We start from the raw sequence: 25,024 nt of genomic DNA on the forward strand, positions 1-25,024 counted from the left end.
ATCTAAATATATAAAGATAAAATGTATGCATATATAAATATAAAATTATAGAAATATAGAAATGTAGAAATATAGAAATGTATAAATATATAAGCATATAGATATATAAAGTTATATAAATACATAAATGTAAATTGATCATCTATTCCCCCACTTTTAAGGAGAAACAAGCCTCCTTCTGGATCCTGCTCCTTTGCCATCCAAAAGGTGATTAAAGCATAAAACACACACCAGCTCCTCACTTGGGCACCCAGCACAGCTCCAACTCACATTCTCATCCATGAGCACAGGCACAATCCCAAAGAAAGGTCTCATAGCCATGGCTGGAACAATCTCAGCTTCCTCCTCGGAGGGACGTGGGGCAATGCAGATGCCACCAGTTTCTGGGAGAAAAATTAAAAACAAAATATATGTAGTCCATCCGCTGCTGGGGGAAAGCAAATTCCAGCTCTTCTTAGGCCAAGAAGAAAACAGTGAAGGCACCTTGCAAGAAAGAGCCACTGGGAATGATTTCTGCAGGACCCAGAAGCACAGGCCTGGCATGGGCAGCACTCAGCAGCCCCAACTCCGACCCAGAAGTGATTTTACAGGGAAAGCATCAGCATTGTCAGGGGATTTATCTCCCTCTAGTGTTTCCACAGCTGTCTAAGGTTAGCAGGAAAAACACTTCAGGAGTGTGAATTACTGTTATTACAGAGCATGAGATTAACCCACCCCTTACAGGCAGGTTGAGCTTATTTTCTAGTCAAAATTGAACCGTTTAATCATCCTTTTTCATTCCTGCTGGGATGAGCATTAAATCAGGCTCCAGCCTTAATGAGGTCTTTTCTGTTCTAAATCTAATTCTGAAACACAAGAGAGAAACCAAAACAAAGGAGAGTAAGGATTTTAAAAATACAGCTCTATAAATAAAGGTGAGTTCTGCCACATGGAGAGTGCATTCCTCTACCAGCTTTGCTGAGCTTGTGAAAATTGAAACCAGGGGTTGGAATGGCTGATTTTGACCCTGACTTGGCATCCAGCTCTCAAGAAGGGTCTCTGATGTCCTTAAGCTTTAGATCTGCGGCAAATGTTTTCACATGTGGCTCACACATAGAAATATTCTCATTTCATTGATGGGCATGCATTCACTTCATGTTTCCTGTAACTTTTGAAGAGAGGAGCTTGGATTGTTCCAGGAGGAAGCACCTGCTGACCTCTGTTTGCACCAGAACAGGGACCCTGAGTGAGCTGAGGCCTGCTCTTGCTCAGCCACTCCTCACCCTCCATGCAGCACTGAGAGCTGTGCTCCAGCATGGTGTTTGCCACATCCCAGCCACACACCAGCCAGCAAAGCCTCACTCCCGAGGGAGCTGCATGGTAGCAAGGCTGCCTTAAAAGCTTTTTGCATGGTGAAGACCTGTTATAAATTGGTTTAGAAGTACCAGTTTTAGCCACTGACAGATGACATCAAGCCAAACTCCTAGGCTCTACCCTGCCCTTATGAAGGCTTTCTGTTCAGAGGCAGAGCTGGCAGGGAAAAGCTGTGTTTCCACACTGTCAGCAGGGTACAAACCCACCCAGGCTTTGGGCAAGGACAGCAGGGTGTGAGCAGGGGATGGGTGCTTGGAACAAGGCTCCCCTCTCACATGGAGAGATCCTGGCTGGCAGCAGAGCAGAGCTCTCTGCCACCACAGACAGATTGGAGTCACTGCTCTGGGGAAATCTGCTCCAGAAGCACCAGCCCAGTCTAAATCATTGTGAGACAATGCCAACAACAAAAGCTTCCATGGGGTATCCAGAGATGTCTTTCAAAACCAGCTTCTCTTCTGTCGGGACCCAGGAATTCCTCTGGGTGACTCAAGACCCTGGCAAGGGGCTCAGAGACCTTGGCACAGAGTGAAAAACACCTGTGCCTTCAATTTTAGCCCACGGAAACAATTACCAACTTTGTGTGAAGAGTTACTAGCCACAAGAGTTTGAGTAGAATGATAGTTAATTTGTCACAGGATGAAAAAGTAGAATTTTGGGGTTTTAGAATGGGGGTTCCAGAAGCAAGATGGAGGAATCTGGGCGTGTCCTGTCCTTCTTCTTCTTCTTCTTCTTGCCCTCCATCTTCTGCTGTGATGGTGGCACTTTTGGATTGGTTTAGAGTAGAGAAACTGTCTAACATAGGTGATAGGTATTGGAAAATTATTGTAAATAAAGTGCACTTAATTCTTAGCATAAAAAGCTAACACCTCCTCAAGGGCAGTCAGTGTGTCACAACCCAACCTGCTGGACAGACCTCAGTGGGTCAGAGAAAGAATGGAATAGATAAGAAAAAATAAACAACCTTGAAAAGCAAAACCAACAAAACCAACAATTTTGACTTCTTTTTTGGTCACGGGGCTGGGGAAGAAAAGACTTCCTAAAACCTCGCGAGTCACCTCAACCACAGAAACCTGAGACTCCTCATGGCTGCTTTTTTTGGTGAAATCCGTGGCAAAAGTGGAAATACCTAGTGACTCTTCTGCATCATGAAGAACTACACCTAAAACTCAAACACAGCTTTGGTCCTACTCCTGTCAATCACAACCTGGTATCTGAACAGCAAGATCCATAGGAATTTTTCATCTGCACTCACCCCACTATTAAAATTGCTTCTCATGATTGCTCTCTCACTCATTTGCCTCATCCAAAGGCTTTAAAGTGGATTCTTCAATCACCATTTGCTGATGCCTGCCAGGCTTTATTAGCTGGCAACAGGTTGGTGCTTTGGAGAGCAGTGTCCCGTGGAGGACACAGCAGCACAATTAACCAGCAATTCTGGGGCTGCATGGGAAAGGTGACACTGCAGGACCACAGCCAGCATCCATCACATTGCTCCTTCCCACGCTCCTTTTATGTTTAAATGGCATATATAATCTTTCCAGGATTAAATTGGCTTCCTCTTCATTAAAGCATCAGCTGTAGAAAAAGCTTGATTCCACTTTCTAATAAAATCAATGTCATAAATATTTATCATTAGTTATGCTTCCAGGAGCTGGTAACTGTTTACCTACAAAACTGTGCCTGGCTCAAGGCAAGACCAAGTACTCTGCACTAACAGACTGTTTAACCCCTCACCTGACAAAATCCCAGAAGAAATACAGTTTAATACAAGATATAACGCTGTACTTTGGAGGAAATAGATAACACAGCATGAACACTGCATGCACCAGTTAAACAAACCAAAAAGTGTTAGGGCAAAACTGGATTCTTCTCAATTGCATCAGTGTGCAGTAACCAACTGCTTCTCCATGGTGTTTTCTTTCAGAGCAGTGAGGAAGAAAGCAAATGATGAGAAAAGACCCAACCAGTCGTCTTCCCTTCTGCTCAGCATGTAGGAACCCAAAAGATTTAAGAAATCAGTAGGTGAGGTAGATAGCAGTTAACATTGCTGCTCTGAATTCTGAGGTGGTTTTATTTCAAATCTGAAAATTAAAAAAAAAAAAAAAAAAAAAAAAGAGCCTGCAAGTCTGGTCTGGATTAAATGGAACTTGGTTGTGTGCCAGAAGAAAATTTATCACACTGAGATAGAGAGCCTGCTAGCAGGAATAAGGACAAAATCAGGAGCAGCTTGACTGGAAAGGGAATGAATATGCTGCTCAATGGTAGTTCAAGACTATTTCTCAGCAGAGGCAGAATGCCAGCAGCTGTGCTCCTGTCTCCATGGCAAACTGGATCTCATGACTTGAGAAGGACATGTTGCAAGACACCTCTAGCAACTCCTGAGTGCTGGTGCCCAGAAAAGAGAGGACTGGGTGCTGAGAAGGAGCCAGGAAGGAGCTGCAGGATTTCTTCAAGCAGAGGGCCCCACAGGCAGTGCAGCCCCACTCTGGGTACAGCACGTGGCCAGGGGGGCCAGGAGGGAGCTGGACTGGAGACAGCACCCACTGTGTCCAGCAGCTTGCACACAGCAAAAAATCCTCAACTGCTGCACTCAGCTGGGCCAAGCCTGCTGCCAATACACAGGTGCATCCTTTCTGAGGCATCAGAGCCCCAGGGCCAATGCAGCTACAGAACATCAATTCAATCATGGGACAAGGTGCTCTTCAGCAGCCCTGCTGGGGGATGGCACTGTCCTCCTGGTGGGCAGCCAGCAAGTCTCCACTCACTCCTTTCCAATCTGCACCAGCAGTTGCACCAGGTCCCTTTGACCACACAGCTGTTTTCCATCCTGCCCTGATCATTCCCAGAAAGGAGAACAAAGCACACCTAAATATAGATTGTGGCCATGTGGTGCTTTCAGTGCTTTTGCATGATAACACCATAACAAGGTTAGTACAGCTAATAAACTGAACATGAGTTTTGCAATTCAAGTTAACTATTGCCAGCTTTGCCCAGAAATTCAATTTCTGCCTCATCATTCTAGCAGCAATTGGCATTTTCCAACACTCAAAATATCAAAGAACATTTAGAGGAAAACATAAAACCCAACACTGCTATTGCTTTTGTAAAACACATTCTGCACATAAATTACTGTTACTCCCCAGTGACTCTCCAAAGCTTACCCAAATGCCAGGAGGGATTTTTTGACAGACTTGTTGGATCAAACTGAAATGTGTTGATCCCTCTCTCCCCACCAGCAGCCTGTCACTGGTCAGGGTGCCCTGTGCTGCCTCTTACCTGTCTGCCACCACGTGTCCACGAGGGTACAGCGCCCTTCTCCCACCACCTGGTAGAACCACTGCCAAGCTTCCTTGTTGATGGGCTCTCCCACTACACCAAAACAAGAAAGAAAACAGCCTGAGACCCAGGAGACTGCAGGCAGTTCATTCTCCCTCTCGGTGCACCACAAGCTGAACACAAGATCTCCAAGCAGAACGCTCGCCACACTTTTCCTGGGATGCACCAAGGACTGCGATGCACTCCTGTAAATGAGGATTGACTTTTTCCAGAAGGACCAAAAGGCAAGAAATCAACATCACTGAAAGTAACTAATCAATGCAGGTCATGTAATAAGAACCTTCAGAATAGAAAATAATGCAGAAAAATGCTGCTTGGGTCACCTATGCCAGTAAAATTCAAAGTGATGCTCTTTAACATTAGATAAATATTTTTAGTCAAGAATGTGATCCTGCAAAATAATCCAGGAAACAGGCAATCATACAAAAGTTCAGTGGACCCAAAATGTGATTTTGCTGCTGAGAAAATATTTGAAAATCAGACACAGAGCCTGCTTTATCATCTTTTTTCTAACCACATTCCACATGATCAGCTGAGCTCCTCTGGCATCTTCATTTCACCAGCTAGAGCCCTTTGTGTTTTTCAGATGAAGATTTCATGTCCCTTACCTGAACCCAAAACCCTCAGGGAAGATCTGTCATATTTCTTCACCCACTCTTCTCCATAATTCAGCAGCAGGCGTATCGCCGTAGGTGCGCCGTAGAACTGATTAATCTTCAACCTTTGCACCACTTCCCAGTAACGACCTGCAAATCACAAAGTGCCTTTTTCCCTTTCCAGCACTGATATGCTGCTGCAAACACTCAGCTGAAAGGTTAACGGCCAAAGCTTGGAGCTGTTGCTACTGTGAGTACACAGCAAAAGCAATGACAGCTTCTTTTCCCTACCCTGGATTCACAGATGTTCCTGAGTGTTGTACACACATGATCCAAAGCAATGGAGCTTACCTCTCCTGAGCAGGCAGGTCACTCACTCTGGACAGGTCTCTAAACCGCTTTTACCACATCCAGCCAAACCTTTTCCCACCACTTCCTCACCTGGGTCAGGGTACACGGGAGTGCTTTCAAACAGGACAGAGGTGGCTCCATTGCAGAGTGGTCCATACACAACATAGCTGTGTCCTGTGATCCAGCCAATGTCGGCCACACAGCCAAAAACATCGCCTTGCTGGTAGTCAAACACATACTGCAAAGATAAATGTAAGGCCAGCTGATTGCCTGGTGCAGGTGCTGGGCTGGGCATCCAGCTGGGAGCAGGAGAGTGCACGGGGCAAGTGGAGCCGTGGCCACACAAAGAGCAGCCTGAGGTGAGGAAGGGAATCAGAGGGAGCAGCACCAGGGCTCCCAGGCTCCTGGCACGTTTGCAAACACACAGGAAGCACAGCTGTACCAGCAGCTGCTCAACAAAGCTCCAACCAAAGCTCAGAGCCTTGGATACCTAAGGATGCCTGCTCCAGGTGCTCCACACAGTACAGCTGATTCTGAGTCGCAGGGAAACTGCAGACCACAGAGTCTCACATCCTTCACCAATATCAACAGATTTCCATCTGGAGAGATCTGGATCACCTACCTGGAGATAGGTGCCCATAAGACATTTACTGAGAAATATTCTTAACTGCTCAGCTTCTCTATATGACTGCATCACTTTCCAGATGCTACCCTCTCCTTGCTCATCAAACTCAAGATAAAGATCTTGGGGAACTCATTATCTTCTCTTGGATATGGCAAATGCTTCCCACTGTAAATCTAACTCCTCTACATATGGTGAAGAGGTCCTGACTCATAAGGAGTCAGGTTTATGGATCAGAACTAAAAAAAACCCACGAGTGTGTGACAAGAGTGTCACATGTGAGTGCAAAGACCACAGAGATCACATAGGTCAGCTGATCTCTCTATCTAGAAAAGACAATTCTCACCTCACTTTTCCATGTGCCTTTCCCTCTCATGCACTCTGCAGGTGGAGAAAATGCACCAGTGTGCAGATCTACCTTCTGGACTAAGGAAGAGATGCTTTGGTGTTTATGCTGTCACTTAGGAAAGCTGATATAAAAAAAATGTCCTTCATGACACTTGAGCATTCAAATCTTCTAAAAATTCAGCCATGTCAGCCTAAAGAAGGAAAACCTTCACATGAATTGTGTGTGATTACAAACAGGTGATACCACTAAAACCAGATGGGGATCTTCAACCACAGTCCTCTCCTCATCTCACTGTTACCTTTTAATATGCAGACCTCAGACCAGAAGCTTCAAGAAGCAGTGCCTTGACTCTTTCCATTTTCATGAGAAAGGAGGTTAAAACATTTTCCCTAGATCACCCAGAAAAGCAGAACAGAAGTGCAACCCCAAGAGGAGAGATACAATGTTTGTTCTTCAGAGAACACGTACTATGTGAAGAGGCTGTTTTAAGAGTCCAGATCCTCTCTGAAATCAAAAAGTGCATCTTCCCAATGCAAAATACTACAATAATACCCACATTACCAATGCCAGTAAGATTCTTTCCAGAATCTCCTCAGCTGCAAATTTTGGCCAGCCAACATTGGCACATTTTAAATGCAAGAGCAGCACTGCCATTTCCTTGCTTTCATAATTCTTTGTTCAGGTTTGCATAGTATCATATTGCTCAGAACAAATCCTGAAGATTAATTACACAGCTCAGATGCTTTCCAGCTTGTTTACAACCAATAAACCAACAGGGCAGCCAGCAGAGAATGCAGCACTCGTCCCTTGTCAGCACTGATAAGAGGCAAGTGAACCTTTCTCAGAGGGGGCAGCTGAGTTACCTTGTGTGTGAGAGCAGCATAGAGCAGGTACCCAGCCTGGGTGTGAACAATTCCTTTGGGTTTCCCAGTGCTGCCTGAGGTGTACAGCATGAAGAGCACATCTTCACTGTCCATGCTCTCTGGAGGGCAGACGGAATCTGCCTTGCTCATCTCCTGAGAAAGAAAACGTAGTTATGGCAGAAAGACTGGTTGTATGGAGCCAAGCATCACTCCCTCTGCAAGCAAGGCCACAGCATCCAGGGACAAGAGCCACCCCTGCTGCTGCCTCTCACAAATGTCCATGGATGTATCACAGCTCAAATGGGCTCACCTGGTGGAAAGGTTCCTAGCACAGCATCTAATATTTCCACCAGTACCTCTGCTGGGCAGAGAAGTCAAGGAGAACTGGCCAGATAAAATAACATTTCTGGGGAAAAAATGGTAAGTCATAGCTGCTTACATTTCAAGCCTTTGCAAGCTGCTGGTAGAAATCCAAAATGTGACTGCAAACACTTGACAGCAGCAGCAAGGCTAGCTGGGCATTGTTAGTACTTTCCTTTTCCTGTAAAATCTGCAGTGCTGCAGTTAAACTGTGTGTTCACCTCCCTTCCCTGGCCCCAGCAGTGGATGACTGTCCTGTCCATCCTCAACTTCTAATTTTTCTTCCCAGCAGAAGAGTGCTTTACTCTCCTGCCTCTGTCACTCTCTTTACATTCCCCTGTTTGGCTAGCTGGGTGAGGTGCTCTCCTCACCCCCACAGGAGGGAAGAATGCAAAGCCCTGCTGGGCCAGAGCCTCTCTTGAGCTCTGTCCTGTCCTGATGAATAATTCCTGCCAGAATTATTAGGTGGCCCCTCGGAGGAATTTCTTGGAGCTGCCTTTTTTTGAGAATACACTGTAAACACACTGTACTTGCAAGTGAACCTTACCATCAGCAGGTCCAGTTGTTTAAAAGTGTCTGACAAACAAAGCTTAATAAAATAGGAAGAGTTCACAAAATGTAATTCTTAGCCTCTGAGTTACAGCATTGCTGCTCATCTCAGGTATTTCTCATGACATTTCAGCACTGCCAATTCAGGTTGACAGTTTTTGAAACAAAGATGAAATCCTCATATGCTCCATTACAACATGAGCTTAAATTTTGCAGTAAGCCATTGCACAAGAGCTGGAAAGTACAGCTGCTGTAAAGATCAGCAAGGACAGTTAACACCAATAACTGTTTCATTCTTGTTTTGTTTCAGATCCCAAAACTGACAATGGGATGAGCTCAGCTCTTGGATCACTAAAATACCTCAGGCTGTTTGCAGACCTAGGAAAACAATCAGAACGTCCTTTGTGGAGTAAGGAGCAAGACAATTTCTGAGTAAAGGTTGTCTTCTCTGTTTAACTTACTCTACTGCTTCTTCCTATCTCATGTGACCAGCACAGAGACTCTTGAGCAATTATCTTGCCAGCAGATTAGCTTTTTCCAGGCATTATTAGCATGAGTAGTTCCTGTTTACTTCTGCCAGCAAACTGATAAAGCTACTTCTGCATTAGGCTGGGATCCCATGTGTGCCAGCTAAACACATAAAAACAACGGCTGTTCTCTTTCCCAGGAAGCACAGGCTCTAAATATTTCCAAGCCATCACTGTTCTACCACCATGGGACAGCCACAACACTGCTCATGGCTGGATGAAGCCTCTCCAGGAACTTCATTATTTCTGCACTGCCTTTCAGCAGTGTCCACTCTGAGTGCACATGCAATCCATAACAGAGTGTCTGAACACAGTAAAATAACAACAGCCACGATGGTCTCCATGGCCTCTGGGTCTCAGGAAACACTCCCTAAATCTCAGCACTGTTTGCAGGACTTGTGAAATGGAGCAGCAGAGCCCCTGCCCATGCTGAGATAAACCAGACATAGATTGAGCTGCTTGGAGTCACAATCCTAGCAGGCTGTAAATACAGGCAGTCCATTTGAGGATGAAGATGCTGTAAGGAGCAGAACTCAGGTCCCAGAAGCACTTATGGAGAGAAAGATTATCCTGGCCAACACTCAGACCTGAAAGGAGTTATCCAACAAGAACATACCTCCTCAAGGGGAATATCACGGTCCCCCATGTGGACTTTGTTATCAGTCCTCTGAGCCACAAACACATGTTTGATGCTTGGACAGTTCTTCACAGCTTCATCCACAGTTGCCTTCAGCTCTATGGTCCGGCCTCCCCTGACTCCTTGGTTGTATGTGATAACTGCTTTGCATCCAGCTAAAAAGAGAAAGAGTTAGCAGACATGCCAGCCTGTCCTCCAGGCTAGTACCCAACTTTCAATACTTTGGGGGTGATGTACAGAACAACATGTGTGACAAACACTCAGAACTGCTGTCAGTCAAAAACCAGTCAGTGTCACTGATGAAAGCACTTTAACACCTGAGACACACAGAGATTAAGGGTAGCTGGGACCTCCATAGGTTGTCCAGTCCAAGGCAGGGTCTGCTTCAGCTGAACCACTCCTGACAGCTATCCCTTCCATCTTCCTAAAACACGCCAGTGGCATCTACCCTACCCTCTCCCCAGCAGTCCACTCCAAAGCCTATCATGTATGTGAGGAAAATGTCCACTCCAAAGCCTATCAGGAATGTGAGGAAGTCTTTCCCAACACCCAGGCTCAGTGTCACTCACTGCAGTTTAAACCATCCATCCCTGCCTGGCAAAGCTGGCATGCAGAGCAGCTTCTTCCCAGCTCCCTGTGTGAGGGGTAACTAAAACATGCACTTGTTCTCTGCAGATCAACTCCACTGGAAAGAAGAAAAGAACATGACAATTTCTGTAAAACTTGTTCTCTCACATTAGCCACAAAGAAACTGGTGTGACTGCTAGGACATGAGCCACTGGCTATTTCCCTCTTCTGTTGCTATTTTTAGCATCACTTTTTACCTAATCACAATGTACAAGTACTTTGGGGCTGAGAACAGCTCATTCTGCTGGTAGAAGGGCTCACAGAGCCGGGGCAGGCTGCCAACACTTCCAGTACTGTACATAAATCACAGGATCCCAGCTGAGAATGCAGAATTAGTTCTGTCCAAGAGTACCAAAGAAACTCTGCAATTATACTGCAAAACAACAAATCAGGCCCTATCCCTAAGCTCTGGTTTTCCTTCCAGTTTCACTGCTGTCAAGCAATAACCCAGTGCACACTGAATGTTAAGCAATTTATTAATATTCCAAGGCCAGAGGACACTGCATGTGTCACTCAGGACAAGGCTCCTCACTGCACTCTGCAGGGGAGGGTGAACTGCCCTGCCAGGCGAGAATGAACCAAGAAAACTCTTCCTGCCAAGAAAACACAGGGCTGGGACATGCCTGGAGCTCTGAAACAGAGGTGTTTGTTCCCCAGGCTGCATCTACTCACAGTCCATGATCCTGCCAGCCAAGGACTCGGCGCTGAATCCAGCGAAGACCACGGTGTGAACGGCACCAATCCTGGCACAGGCCAGCATGGCAGCCACCGACAGCGGGGACACAGACATGTAGATGGCCACCCTGTCCCCTTTCTGGATCCCATACTTCTTCAGGGTGTTGGCAAGGCGGCAAGTCAGATCCTGAAGTTCCCTGTGGCACAGAAGGAACGCTGTCGTGTGGCTGCACAACCTGACTGACACGGGGCTGAGCAAAGAAAAGAGGAACTTGGGCAGAGTGAGGCTCCATGGTCACCTCTGCACCTCATCTCAGCAGTACAGGGCATCTTAAAGAAAGGGCAGAGTGGTGCTTGCTGCAGATGGACAGGAGTGAGAGCTGCAGGCACTGTCCAGAGCTGCCAGGCTGTAATGGGACCACAGCAGGCAGCAAGCCAGGTGCTGTCATGCTGCCTCCCTGTGAAAAATGCACGTATGTTCTGTATTTTATGATTGGCTTTTTGCAAATATTAAAATGAATATTATATGTGTTGTGCTAGAAAGTAATGCTGTATTAATTCTCTTAAGTACTGTGTTAAATAGAGTTTTAGGTTATAAAAAATGTTAAAATAGAAACTATGCTATGTAGGATACTTTTTTTAAAGAAAGGACTGGCAGTGAGATAGCAGCCACAGGACACCTGAATCTTTCAGAGAAAGAGAATGTATTGCTCCATTATCAGAAGAAACGAACTTCTTCCCACCTCAAAGATGCTGTTAGGATTCGGAGGAAGAAGCTGACACTGACCAGACAGAATCCTGTGTTTGAATGGAATTTATGCATCATGGATGAGGTGTATGAATATGCAACAGGCTGTTGCTTTTAAGGGTTAATCCTCTGTTAACGTGGGTCCTTTTTCGGGCTCGTGCTGCCCAGAAAAAGGTACCCGGACATCAGTAACTCTTTGTAGTTATTGTCTCATATTGTCCTAATTCAATTTGTCCAAATTGTTATTACTTTAATTGCATTACTATTTTTTTATAACCATTTTATTACGATTAAACTTTTAAAATTTTAAAAACAAGTGGTTGGCATTTTTCACACTCCAGAAATCAGGGCTCATTTCAGTCACTCCTGATGCCTTTTTTACCCAGTCAGAAGCCACTGGGAACACAAGTGGGATAAACACAAGATGAAATGGAAGTGTTGTCCAAAGACTTGCCACACTGTTGAAGTGGGGCAACAGCTGGGAGTGCTCCTCTAGCAGGAGCTGCTCTTTAAATTGCAAGGGTAAGCAACACATTTGCATGCACGAGGAAAGACAGGAGGACTCTGGAGGGACTTGTATGAGGGGCAGATTGTACAAGATTCTCATCCAAGCTGGATCACCTGCAGCCCAAGAGCCTTTCAGAACACAGGTACTGCTGCCACCCTTGCACAGAGAAACTCAGGAACACCAAGAACGGGAACAAAGTCTCTTTTCATGGGACTCTGCTATGACATGGTGACAATAGCAAAAATGTTCCTCTGAGGAATGAAAAAGCACTTTGTGGGCAAGGGCTTGCACGTTCCCTTATTCTGATGCCTGCACAGGGGATAAATAAAATAAACCTGGGACCAGGATGCTGCCATGGACTGAACAGCTCTGTATGCCTGCAGTGGAAGGGCTTTGGGAACAAGGGACACTGTGCCAGGTGAGGAGAGGTCTCATGCCAAGGGAGGAGGTGCTGACAAGGGGCAGCAGAGCTCTCCTTCTGGTGCCAGTCATCAGCTCAGGGTCTGCCAGGAATTGTCCTTTGGGCTCAGGAACTCTCTGAGTACCAAGGCCCAGAGAAGAGAAACACCTTTACCCTGCAGCATGTTCATCAACCTGCCACCTGTGAACCCTGAGGGGTTCTAAGCCATACCACCAGGGACCCCCATAACTTTTAACAAAGAAATTAATTTGGAGAAGGTTACATTCCCTAGTAAGCTGTAAAGCATGAATCCTTATCTTAAGTATCCTCTTCTTCCATAACTGGCAATAGCAGCAAAAAAACCCCAATTTTCACCTGGTGGCTAAGCTGCAAATAAAATGAAAAGTTGTTTCTGGACCATCAAAAAATATTTTGTTGCTTTTTTTAAACATTTGCGAGTCAGAAATAAAAGCTGAAGTGCTCGGCTTTGGAAATATCAAAACTATAAGCTGAGAATAAGTAATTTTTGGAGTGTCCACCCCTTAACTTATCTTACACCAAGAGAGAAGACAAGGAAAATGAGACAAATCCAAGGCACAGCATATTTTTATTCTATTTATTCTATATTATTTATATTTATTCTATATTATTTATTCTATTTATTCTAAGACTATTCCTGTATCATCAAGTAAAGAGTCCATTTCTGAACTCAGAGAGGTGGCCAGACGTGTTCAGTGCCAGTTCTCTGGTAACAGCTGCCCCTGCAGGGTGATCACAAGCCTGCAGAAAGCAGGGATGGAGCAGCTGCACCCCAGACTGAATTCTCCCCAATCCCTTATAGTGGAAGATCAGCCTAAACTCAAAAGCACAACATTGAACCCCTCTTGCCAAGCCCCTCATGACCATGGAGGTGCACAGTCAGATTTATTATTTTGCTTTTACTGAGCTCATGAACTGAGCAACTCTGCAATAATGAATTCCCACCCAACCATTGGTTTGTCCTAAAAGGCCACATTTTCTGGTCTGGAATTTATCTGATGCTGCATTAAAGAAAAATTTCAGTGTGGATAAATAGCAAAGAGGCAAAACAAAAGGTGCTTAACTACAAAGCACATGAAGGGAAACCAGCCCCAGAGAGACAGCTGTGAGAAAGTAAAAGGAAAACTTCTTATCTGCAATGGAAAATACTCAAGTGCTTTCTGAGCTGCAGCCTCTTTCTCCTATACAGAAATGCCAGAGTATCTCTGGCTAAGGTTTGTTTTCTGACCAACTCCATGTTTCCTCATGTTCCTTTTGCTTATTCAGGATTTGGTGACCACAATGGCAGAAGCTCTCATTGTTTTTTATGATTAACCCCAATTTGATATTTGCTTAATGAGCCTGTGTAAGTAAGGTGATAGACAACATGGATCAGTCTTTACCCATGGATCTATCTGCCTCTTCTTTGTAATGCTGGGATAGAAAGGCCCTGGAGGTCCCTCAGAGCTGCAGCACATGGAGGAATGGACACAAAGGTGAGGAAAAGGTGAAGCCAAGGATTCCAACAAAGACATCCACAAACCCCTGAGCATCAGGGATGTCTTTTGGCTCCTGTGGCAGCAAGTCAGGCTTGCTCTCCAGTTCAAGCCAAGAGTAACTGAAAGCCTCAAACCCACCCCTGACACAGAGGCAATGCCATGGAATGCTGGCCGGAATGGTGTTGGCAGCATGGCACATCCACCTGCTGCCTGCATTCCCTGGGAGAATTCCCAGTGCAGCCACTCAGAGCAGGGCACTGCACCCAGCAGAGGGAGGCAGGAGCAACCAGCAGAGAGGAACAAAGCCCACAGAAGGTGCTGGAGGCTCTGTGCAAGCAGGGCAGACAGCAGGAGGATCTCAGCAGAGCCACTGCAGGAGAAGGAAATGTGCTGCAAGCCAAGGGAAGTGCTCAGCCCCTCCTGACACAGAAACCGCAGGGTCAGTTCATGGCAACAACAATCTGAGGATCCTCTGCAAAAGCAAATTGTAAGAGCTGAGAGCAAATAAGAGAACAAATTGGACAGGAAAACACTGCTCCAGTGGGTCAAGTGTCAGAGCAGAGAGGAGAAAGGGAGAAGCAGCAAGCAGAAGGGGAGATCATTTGCTAAGGAGAAAGAGCAAGAGATCCAGTCTGTGCATTTAGAACAAAGCAAGCCAGGACAGTGGCAGAGGCATTAATGAACACAAAGGACAGAAAGAGACATGTGGACCTGCTGCTGGACAAATGTGGGGATCAGTGATGACCAACAGGGCCTATTTCTTTCTGTATGATTTAGGATTTGAGTGTTAAGGGCTAAAACTAATGATTAACTTTTGTTTCCCTCTCTATAAGGTGTGCTTCCATTTTGTTCATAGATAAGACTTTGAGCCTGTTGTGTTCCAGACCCACCACTCACACTGCAGGCATCTCCTCAGCTACCACAGCACAAGACCTACAAGGCTGGCCCTCCAACAGAGCCAGCACATCATTGCTCAGCCAGCCCTTCTGTTTAATCCAACAGACAGCACTCCTCTCCCTGTCCTCACATCTCTGTTCAGGAACTGACAGACCACATTTCTCCCAGATCACTCCCCAGGCACAGCTCCCAGAGCCCACTGCTCAGTGCAGTGTCTGGAACAAGTTCTGTAAAAGCCATCAGCACCACGTGGCCCTTCTCTGACGCATTTCAGGGATGCTTTGCACAAACAGCACTCCAGTAAGAAGTCTTTTGCCACAGCAAGACAGCATACAGCTTTCTAAAAAAAGGAAGTCAGGTCCTTTTACATAAAAACAAAAAATTGCAGCAAGACTTTCTTTGGGAAGCAGCCTCTTGCAAAATGATTCTAGACTTTTTTTTAATGCATTCAATGCCATATACAGGCTTTGACAGTACCTGGTTTAGAGCCTCAGCCCAAGCCATGTTCTCTGCTGTCATGGCACAAAGGCTGGGTTGACAATTTCTTGCAGCAATCAAGTTTATTTCCTGGAACCATAGTTTGGATTAGGCTGAAACTGTTTGAAAATTCAGGCCAAGTGTCCAAAGTGGGCATCAGAGCACAGCTGCCCAGCCTTCCTGCAGATATCCTGAACCCAAGGCAGAGGAAACTCCTTGTAACCTTTTTCAGGTGAGAAAGTGAAAAATCCATGAGCTGTCTTGGATGGGGAAAGCTGCAAGCCTGGGCAAAATTTACTTGCAACCTCAACTTACAAAGGCAGCTCTGGAAAAGAGTTTTGCTGCCAATGGCAAGCACCACCATGGCTTCCAGCTACAGTCTTCACTGTGATCTCTAATACAATTCCATCTATTTTAGCTCAGGCTGAGGAATCCATTTTTAAAGGCATAGCTGTCATGTTGCTCATGAAGATGTCCAACCACTTCCCTCCCACCTACCTGATTTCTGCTCCTTTAGCTTTCCTCCCTCCCTACTTTGTATTTTGCATTTTGAATTCTCCCTCTGGTAGCAACATTTTCTGCACCAAAGTGATCACCCTTCTTTTGAGAAAGTGGACAAGTAAATATTTCCCAGGCTTGCAGCTTTCCCCATCCAAGACAGCTCATGGATTTTTCACATTCTCACCTGAAAAAGGTAACAAGAGGTTTCCCTTGCCTTGGGTTCAGGATATCTGCAGGAAGGCTGGGCAGTTGTGCTCTGATGCCCACTCTGGACACCTGAATTTTCAAACAGTTTCAGCCTAATCCAAACTATGGTTCTAGGAAATAAACTGATTCCTGCAACCCTTTTGAAAAACAGGTTACCTAATGCATTCTGGTGCCCACTTCCCACAGCTCCCACTGACAACAGCCATGGGATTCTGCAGATCCACTGGGTCACAGGTGGATAAACTGTAGAGACCATGGTAAACCAGGGAGCACCAGAGAGAATAAACAGCCCCATGTCAGACAGGGGGAGGGCTGGCATAACTTCAGCTGCTGTCTTCAACACATCCTGTCATTGAATTTACAGAGGCCGCAACCCAACAGCTCTGGCCACCAACACCACCTGCTTCTGGAAGGCACAGAACCTTTAAAAACCCAGCTCAGCAATGCACTGGGGAATTCCTCTGCAAGGTTTCAAAAGCCCTGACAACATCCACAGAGCAGGACAAAACACTCCTGGTCTGGCTGGACCCTTCTGACAATAAATTCAGCTGCCAGCTCACAGCACCACAGTGCTGCTAAGCCACTGTCCCAGCAATGAGTTTTTGGTGGCTCAGCCTCTGGAGAGCCAGAGAGCCTCTCAAAAACTGATTTGCATGATCTGTCCCCACTTTGCTGACTGCAGCCACCAAAGCCCAAGAGGGTTGTATTCCCTGTTGTTACAAAGCAGTAAAAAACCAAGTCTCCTGGCTACTCATTCAAAACCAGGGAAGATTTGAAACTCAGCTAAATTTCTACTTGACAGAAATGAAACCCACAGGGAAGAAAAAGCAAAAATGGCCAGTGAACTTTTTTTTTTTTTTTTTTCCTGAAAGGCTGAGCTGCATCAGCTAGAGAGACAGGACAAACTCACAACTGGACTTGTAAGGGCAGCCACCATCTCCTGGTGCAAAAGTGAAATGTTTCACCCATGGCTTTGGGTATCTTTGCCCACCAGCAGATGTTTGGATTCCTTCCCTAGCACACAGCACTTGGACTCTGCTGCACAAACACAACCCACCTTGCTGACAGGGATGTGGGCTGACTGACAGCACAGCCCACCAGCTCCTTGCCCACAGTGGAGGCAAACTGAGGCTTTATTTCTGCCAAGGATGAGCCAGCTGGGACAGCACTTTCAGGGCAGCTGTGTTTCCAGCCAGTGCATGGAGGACTGTCGCACACATCTTTTATGGAAAATCCTTTCCTTAGGATTTTTTCCTCCTGAGAAGCTGAGAGGCCTCAGGAACAAAATGTAAACAATGGTTATCTGCTGCTGTGGAATGCAACAGGTGGATCTGTGATTGGCCCATCTTAGATGTTTATAATTAATGGCCAATCACAGCCCAGCTGGCTCTGCTCTCTGTCCAAGCCACAAACCTTTATTATTCATTCCTTTCTATTCTTAACTTAGCTAGCCTTCTGAAGAGAACCTTTTCTTCTATTCTTTTAGTATAGTTTTAATGTAATATATATAATAAAATAATAAATCAAGCCTTCTAAAATACAGAGTCAGGTCCTCGTCTCTTCCCTCAACATAAGACCCCTGTGAACACTGTCACAGAGCACAACCCACTGATGAAGGTTTTTCCCTTCCTCAGGGAGGAGAAAGCCTGTTCCAGCCCTTTTCCTGCACATCCACCTTCTTCCTTTGCAGGCTGTGATGGGAACAAGGCCAGCACTCAGCTGTTTTCTTGTCCCTGACAACTCCCCTGAGGAGAAGGCAGAGAACCAGGCCAGCAGCTGCATCTTTCATTGTGTTGCCCAGGGCTTATCTCTGAGGAGAAGCAGCTCACAGCAGCAGGCTTTGCAAAGCAGATAATGCAGAAAACTGGTGCCTTGCAGTATGTTGCACATAAGCCCTGGACAGCTCTCTCCCAGCTGAATCCACGACCTTACTCAAAGCTGGTCCATGAGGCAGTGCCCAAATTAAAGTCTTTGTTTTCCTAAAGTGCTTGAAAAATGCATGTATTTTATGATTGGCTTTTTGCAAATATTAAAATAAATATTATAGGTGTTGTGTTACAAAGTAATGCTGTATTAATTCTCTTAAGTACTGTGTTAAATATAGTTTTAGGTTATAAAAATTGTTAAAATAGAAACTATGCTATGTAGGATACTTTTTTAAAGAAAGGACTTGCAGCAAAATAGCAGCCACAGGACACCTCAGTTTTTCAGAGAAAGAGAAGTTATTGCCCTCTTAGCAGAAGAAATGAACTTCTTCCCGCCTTGAAGGCGTTGTCAGGATTCAGAGGAAGAAGCTGACACTGCCCAGACAGAATCCTGTATTTGAATAGAATTTATGCATCATGGATGAGGTGTATGAATATGCAACAGGCTGTTTCTTTTAAGGGTTAATCCTCTGTTAACGTGGGTCCTTTTTCGGGCTCGTGCTGCCCAGAAAAAGGTACCCGGATGTCTGTAACTCTTTGTAGTTATTGTCTCATATTGTCCTAATTCAATTTGTCCAAATTGTTATTACTCTAATTATTCCTATTTTTATAACCATTTTATTACGATTAAACTTTTAAAATTTTAAAAACAAGTGATTGGCGTTTTTCACACTCTGAGGCTGCTGTGCCATTAACAGAGCATCCAGATCCTAAGGAAAGGGGCATCTCTCTTCTGCCAAGACATGTCCAGCATCCCTCTCATTCCCCCTTTCCACTGAGGCTGATGTGCTGCAGAAGGCTCACCAAGGACCACCAGCATCCCAGCTCCTGGGCCACCTCCTTCCCTGATGGGCTTTCCCTCACAAAATTTCCAGCTCAAATAAGGCACTACTGCAAAAGGCTTTCAACTGAGCCCTCCTGACCCATTTAAAACCTGTAAAAATGCAGCCCAAAGACCACAGAAAAGGCAAAATACTCATAGGGTATTGCTGTTTTCAACAAAGCTATCCCTGCCTTAATGAGATAAGCAGAGAACTGAGTGACCTGTCTTACCACGAGGTAGGACCAAAGTCTCTTGAGAAACTCAAATGCAGTCACACCTGACCCAGAGTATCAGGCAGAAACAGAAAAATGGCTCTCAAATACAGGCAGAAGTTTGAAAATAGAGATTGCCAATACATCTTTCTCCTTTCTGGTACCAGTTACTCTGTGTAAGGCTGCACAAAGAAGGGTTCAGTTTTTAGATATGGGTTCTTGTCTTCATGTCACAGCAATCACAATTCCACAGGCTGAAAAAATACTTTATTCCAAATGCCCAGCTTGGGCATGGCCAGGGAAAAAAACCAGTCCTGTTGCAGTTCAAAAAAGCTGTCCCTTGTCTCCAGAGATTGCAGATAAGTGTTTGAGTGTCTGCAGCAGCACAGTACATTTCAAGTATCAGACTGAGGGGAAGGTTAGAGTCGCCTTGGATGAGGCTGTGCTGTCTGTTGGGCTGCTTCTCTTATCAGGTTGATCTGAGCACAATTGTCACCTCTTGCCTACCCCTAGTGTGCATGCCTGAGGCATAAAGAGAGAGGTAAAAGTGCACAAACCTGGGAGAAAAACATACATAAACTCAAGGAAAAACCTCAGGTTCCATCTCCACGTTTACCACCAGAATGGCAAAATGCAAAAGCACTTAGCCAAGCTGCCCAGCTCATTATCACATATTTATGTCATAACAGGCCTAAACACCCTGCCAAACAACAATACCGTGATTAAAACCAATGCACTCCTCTCACAGATTTAGATCAGACAGTGTTTATTTCTGTTGCATGGAGCACTAACCTCTCAAAGTTATTTTCACTCCCACTCCTCCCTGCTGACCACTTTCCTCACTCGAATGAATAATGTTTCCAGGAGCTTTCATAAATTTTGGAGATGAATCAGACCACTAGAACCTATTCAGACCCAAGGAGCTCTAGGAATCCCAACAAGCTCCAGCAAACATTCTGTAAAGGTCTGATGCCAGGGACATTCTTCATCTCCTCTGCTTTCTGATCCAACAGAACAAACATCTGGCTCCCTGAGATTCAAAAACATGCACTGAGGAACACACAAGTCTGGGAAACATTTAAATCTCACTTGAGACAGAGATGATGTAAAAAAAGGCAGGACTGTCTCCTAAATGAGGGCACATAGCAAGAAGAAATATGCTTAAACCTGCCATGTTCTAACAAACCCTGCAATCTGTAGCATCAATCACAGAATCACAGAATCACAGAATCACAGAATTTTCAAGACTGGAAGAGACCTATAAGATCATCTAGTCCAGCCGATGTTCTAACTGTTCAGCTAGATCATGGCAGCAAGTGCCACATCCAGTCTTTTTTTAAATTCTTCAAGGGATGATGACTCTACCACCTCACTGGGTAAATGATTCCAGTTTCTGACCACTCTTTCTGTGAAGTATTTCCTTCTTACTTCTAACTTACATCTAGCTTGACGCAACTTGAGACTGTGTCCTCTTGTTCTATCCGTTGTCGCCCGGAGAAAGAGGCCGACCCCCAGCTCACCACAGCCACCCTTCAGGAAGTTGTAGAGAGCGATGAGGTCACCCCTTAGTCTCCTTTTCTCCAGGCTGAACAACCCCAGCTCCCTCAGTCGCTCTTCATATGGCTTGTGTTCCAAGCCCCTTATTAGTTTCGTTGCTCTCCTCTGGACACGCTCAAGTAACTCAACGTCCCTCTTAAAGTGAGGGGCCCAGAACTGGATACAGTACTCCAAGTGAGGCCTCACAAGTCAGTGCCACTCAGAGCAGCCCCAAGGTTGCTCCAAACTGCACTGAGGATGGGAAAGAGAAACGTGGAGAGCTTAAAATCCCCTCCAGCCAGGGCTCAGCGTCAAGCTGTTGACCATCAACTCAAGATGTTTGCACCAAGACGTTTTCTACTCTGCTGAAACCAGAAGTTAATCACAGAAATTTTCCCATGTGTATCTCCAGCAAGCAAAAAGGAAACTGGCAGGTGAAAAAATCCCATTTCCAGGCATAGTGAGAAGGTGCCATACCTGTATGTGACATGCACTGCAGTGCCAGGTTCATCTCTCTCCCAAATCAAAGCCACTCTGTTTGGAGACTTTTCGACGTGCTGATCCAAGCAATTTACTGTAAAAAAACCCAAAGGTTTAAACAAAGCCTGAGCAGAGGAAAGGTGCTTTGTAAACCTAGCTTGGTCAAGTGCAACAGCAAGAAAATAGAAGATGAAACATCAGTTTTTGGGTTGCTAGACACACACTAATGTGTAACAGAGGAATTGGGAGCATTTGCAGCTCCAGTAAAGCTATACAACAAATTCTACACTTAATTGGCACAGTGGCCTTAGAGATGGATACCCATGAGAGGCCATGGCAAATCCAGACATGGGCTGAATTCATGGCTCAATTCAGCCAGCCCAAATCCTTCCCCTGCTCCCAGCAGCACAAAGGCAAGATACCCTTTTGATGTTTTTGCTCCCCAGAGCAGCATTTCACTACAGAACTCGGACAGTCTTCCCCAGCTGGCATATTTAGCATTGCACCATTTGCATTTTCTAATTAAAGCTCATGTGAAACATTTTTGTCCCAGGGTATAACAAAGAGCTGAACCTCAGCTAACTGAAAATGTCTAAAACTGTGGGATCTGTGGTAAACTCAGAGTTCAGACATCTACAAATTTTCAGACCCATGGGAAAGATTAATGTGTCTCAGGCTGTGTATTCCACCTCCTAAAACTTAAAGGTACAAAATTCCCTTTTAAAGGTGCATCTCTCCCCCTCAGCAACTTGAAATGGAGGACTTAGGGAGAGCACCCAACCTGAAGAAATTTATAGTATCCAAAGAAAAGAAACCTGCCTGCATGTCCACTAGCAAATTGCCTGATATTTAGAGAAGATCCTTGTTAAATATTAATTCCAAGCCTATATGACACTTATTGCATTGCAATATTTCAAAGGCAGTTACTTTATTTCAATATGCAACTAGTCAGAGACACTGCTGTATAACACAGAGAAAACCCCTTTTGAAAATTGCTGGATTTCAGATCATATTTCCTGGAAATATGAATGCTAATGGGAAAGGATTTCATTTTCCCAGATAAATTTTAAAAAGCTGTGTGCTGTAGTAGCTTTGGCTGCTCTGTGATCACGCCATCACACGGGGTGGGAATGAGCCCCTAAAGGTGTACAGAGAAAGAAATTCCTCAGAATTTAACACATTTCACTGCAAGACCAAGTGTTGGTCTCAAAAAATTTTAAAACCATTTTTCAGCTGTTTAAAGTCTTTTATTTTTAATGCAAAACCCTGCAGCAGTACTATAAAAATAAGACAAAGCCATTTCTTAAGCCATCCTAATAAGATACAAGAGGACAAGTGTCGCAGACATCTTTTTCACTAAAAATCCTTTCTTTGGGATTTTCCCTTTGGGAAGCTGAGGCCCCAGAAAAAGAATGTAAACAATGGTTATCCGCTGCTGTGGAATGCAACAGGTGGATTCTTGATTGGGCCATCTTGAATGTTTATAATTAATGGCCAATCAAGGACCGAGCTATCTCGGACAGAGTCAGAGAGAGCTGCCTTTGTTATCATTCTTTCTATTTTATTCTTAGCTTAGCTAGCTTCTGAGGAAACCTTTTCCTTTCTATTTCTTTTTAGTATAGTTATAATGTTTTATATATATATAATAAAAAAATAAATCAAGCCTTCTGAACATGGAGTCAACATTCTCGTCTCTTCCCTCATTCAAGAGCCCCTGTGACCACGGTCACAGACAAGAGCTCTGGTGGGGAATTTTTTAAGCAGTTTTACACTGGTTTCCTCTGCCTGCGTCCATTGCTGTGGGCTGGGTCCACAACAGGCAGCAGCTCCCACCTCCAAGATCCTCACAGCTTCACACTACACTGAAGCACAAAATGGATTTCATTGCCCAAACAACTTTTCTTCCTCAGACTGGCCTTCAGAGGGAATTTCTGCTGCAGAAAGCCCTGGCTGAGCCAAGTGGGAGATTTAGCCCTGTGCTCAGTGAGAATGAACAGGTGAACCAGAGCCAAGTGCTATTATTTCCTTCCTGATCTTAGGCTTACATGAGCCTTTTGCTCATTTTACAAAATACAATTTAGTGACCTTCCCCTTACTACTACACCCTAGTGGTTTCTCCATACATTTTCTTGCTTCCTTGACTGCTCAGAAACAATTAAATCTCAGTAAGACAAGCTCCTGAGAATGTGTCCTGGTGGGAAATGCAGTAGTTTGCCAGGTTATTCTCCTGGCCATGAGCCACAGTGCAAGAAACCCAGAAGCTCTGAAGCTCAGAGGTCCCCAGAATCCTTCTGCAAGGGCCCCCAAGCAAAGAGCATCAGATGACTCAGTTGCTCATGGTTCAGCTGTGCTGGGAGACGTGCACAGAGGATGTTCTGGATCAGGGACCTGAATTGCTGCCATGTTTCTGCACAGGCAGTGTTCAAATCAAGAGGTGAAAGGACAAAACCAGAGTCTCCTAACAGAAAAACTTGGCTGTGGCAAAGTACTGAAAAAATCCCACTTCCTGTGCTCCCCACACTGCCTTCACCACCCTTGAAAACAAAACCAGCAACAGCAAACCTGTTTCCTTCTGTGCATCTGTTTCAAAGGTCTATGATTTTCTTTTGTGTATGGAAAAAAACCCAAAACCTGAGTGGCATTTTCTGCCTGCTGAGGAACCAGACCCAAGGCCAAGCAATATCTGGATATCAAAGATCTGACACGGGATCCAGAAGAAAGTGTTGATCCCACTCTAGAGAGGAAAGAAACAGATCCCTGACAGGCTGTGCTCAGACAAGATCTTCCTTTCAACAGGAATTAATGCCAACAAAGCTCTGGCTAAAATCCTCTGATTGCTGGGTGCTGGGCACAGGGCTGCACACACATCTCCAAAAGCTTGGGATCCACTGCTGGGCATCATTCCCTGGGAGGAAACACTCTCTTATGCTCTCTGAAAGACCTGAGGAGGGTTTTCTCTTTTGGTTGTAAAAAAAAGTGGCCAGAGATGTTACAGTTACCGCACTACTGAACGAGGAACGGGAAATGAAGGTCAGAAATGTTCATCCCTGTTAAAAGCCATCACCACTGCGTGGTACCCTGGATAGAGATGGAGCTCGCTCCCAGCAGATGAAGCACAGCCAGAGGACACAAGAGCCTTCAGGGCAAGACATGGCATGGATAAAACTCAAAGGCAGGCAGGGAAATTTTACTCTTGTTTCATGTTGAGTGGTGACATTGGAGGAAAATACCGAGATCCTTGTTTAAAAAAAAACCAAAAAAAAAAAAAAACCCAAACAAAAACAAACAAACAAACAAAAAAACCAAAACCCCAAACAAACAAAAAACATCCCTGCAGCTTCTGCCATAAAAGCCTGGGACCGTTCCCCACCTGTGGATCATGTTGAGCCACCACGGGGCCGGGCGGAGCCCAGACTGGGCATCCCGCAGGTCGAAGGGCGAGGCAGCGCCCGGCCAAGAGGCTTAGCCAGGGTTATCCCGGCTTCGGATTTTCTCCCCGCTAACAGCATTTCGCAATTCCTGGCTTGTTTCCCCTCAGCGCCGCCCAACCGAAATCCTCATTTTCACCCCCAAAGACGGGCGATGGCGAAACTTCTCCCCGCAGGGAGGGGACGCCTCCCGTCCAGCGCGGCGGGGGCTGCGCGGCCGGGACCCCTTACCCGAGACGTTAAGGCGGCCGCCGAGGAACCAGCGGGCGGAGCCGGCGGTGTCGCCGGGCTGCCAGGCCGTGTGGAAGGGACTGTCCCAGCGCAGCCAGCCCCGCGCCACGTCCGCCCAGAACCCGGCGGGGTCGCGGGCCGCCCGCTCCCGCCAGGCCCGGTACCCGCCGGGCGGCAGCGCCCCGGGAGCCCCCGCCGGGCTGCAGCGGCTCCGGGACGGCACCGGCACCGGGGGGCGCGGGCGGCTGAGGGCGCGCAGAGTCCGCGCTCGGGCGGCCGCCAGCGCCAT

The 25,024-nt window shown here is 45.8% G+C and overlaps 1 protein-coding gene across 2 annotated transcripts in view; it reads right to left on the reverse strand.

The window, feature by feature from the left end:
- ACSS1 (acyl-CoA synthetase short chain family member 1) overlaps window positions 1–25,024 on the reverse strand; it is a 39,405-nt gene extending 14,381 nt beyond the window's left edge. For both annotated transcript variants that reach the window (XM_058802766.1, XM_058802765.1), the window contains exons 1-9: window positions 24,736–25,024; window positions 21,074–21,170; window positions 10,843–11,042; window positions 9,523–9,698; window positions 7,471–7,623; window positions 5,727–5,874; window positions 5,298–5,435; window positions 4,630–4,722; window positions 271–383 (exon numbers count right to left, since the gene is read on the reverse strand). In XM_058802766.1, the coding sequence (XP_058658749.1) occupies window positions 271–383; window positions 4,630–4,722; window positions 5,298–5,435; window positions 5,727–5,874; window positions 7,471–7,623; window positions 9,523–9,698; window positions 10,843–11,042; window positions 21,074–21,170; window positions 24,736–25,024 (1,407 nt within the window). The remainder of the gene's footprint in view (window positions 1–270; window positions 384–4,629; window positions 4,723–5,297; window positions 5,436–5,726; window positions 5,875–7,470; window positions 7,624–9,522; window positions 9,699–10,842; window positions 11,043–21,073; window positions 21,171–24,735) is intronic.

The sequence above is a fragment of the Ammospiza caudacuta genome, chromosome 3 (assembly GCF_027887145.1).
Source record: "Ammospiza caudacuta isolate bAmmCau1 chromosome 3, bAmmCau1.pri, whole genome shotgun sequence".
In the NCBI taxonomy this organism is placed as follows: Eukaryota; Metazoa; Chordata; class Aves; order Passeriformes; family Passerellidae; genus Ammospiza; species Ammospiza caudacuta.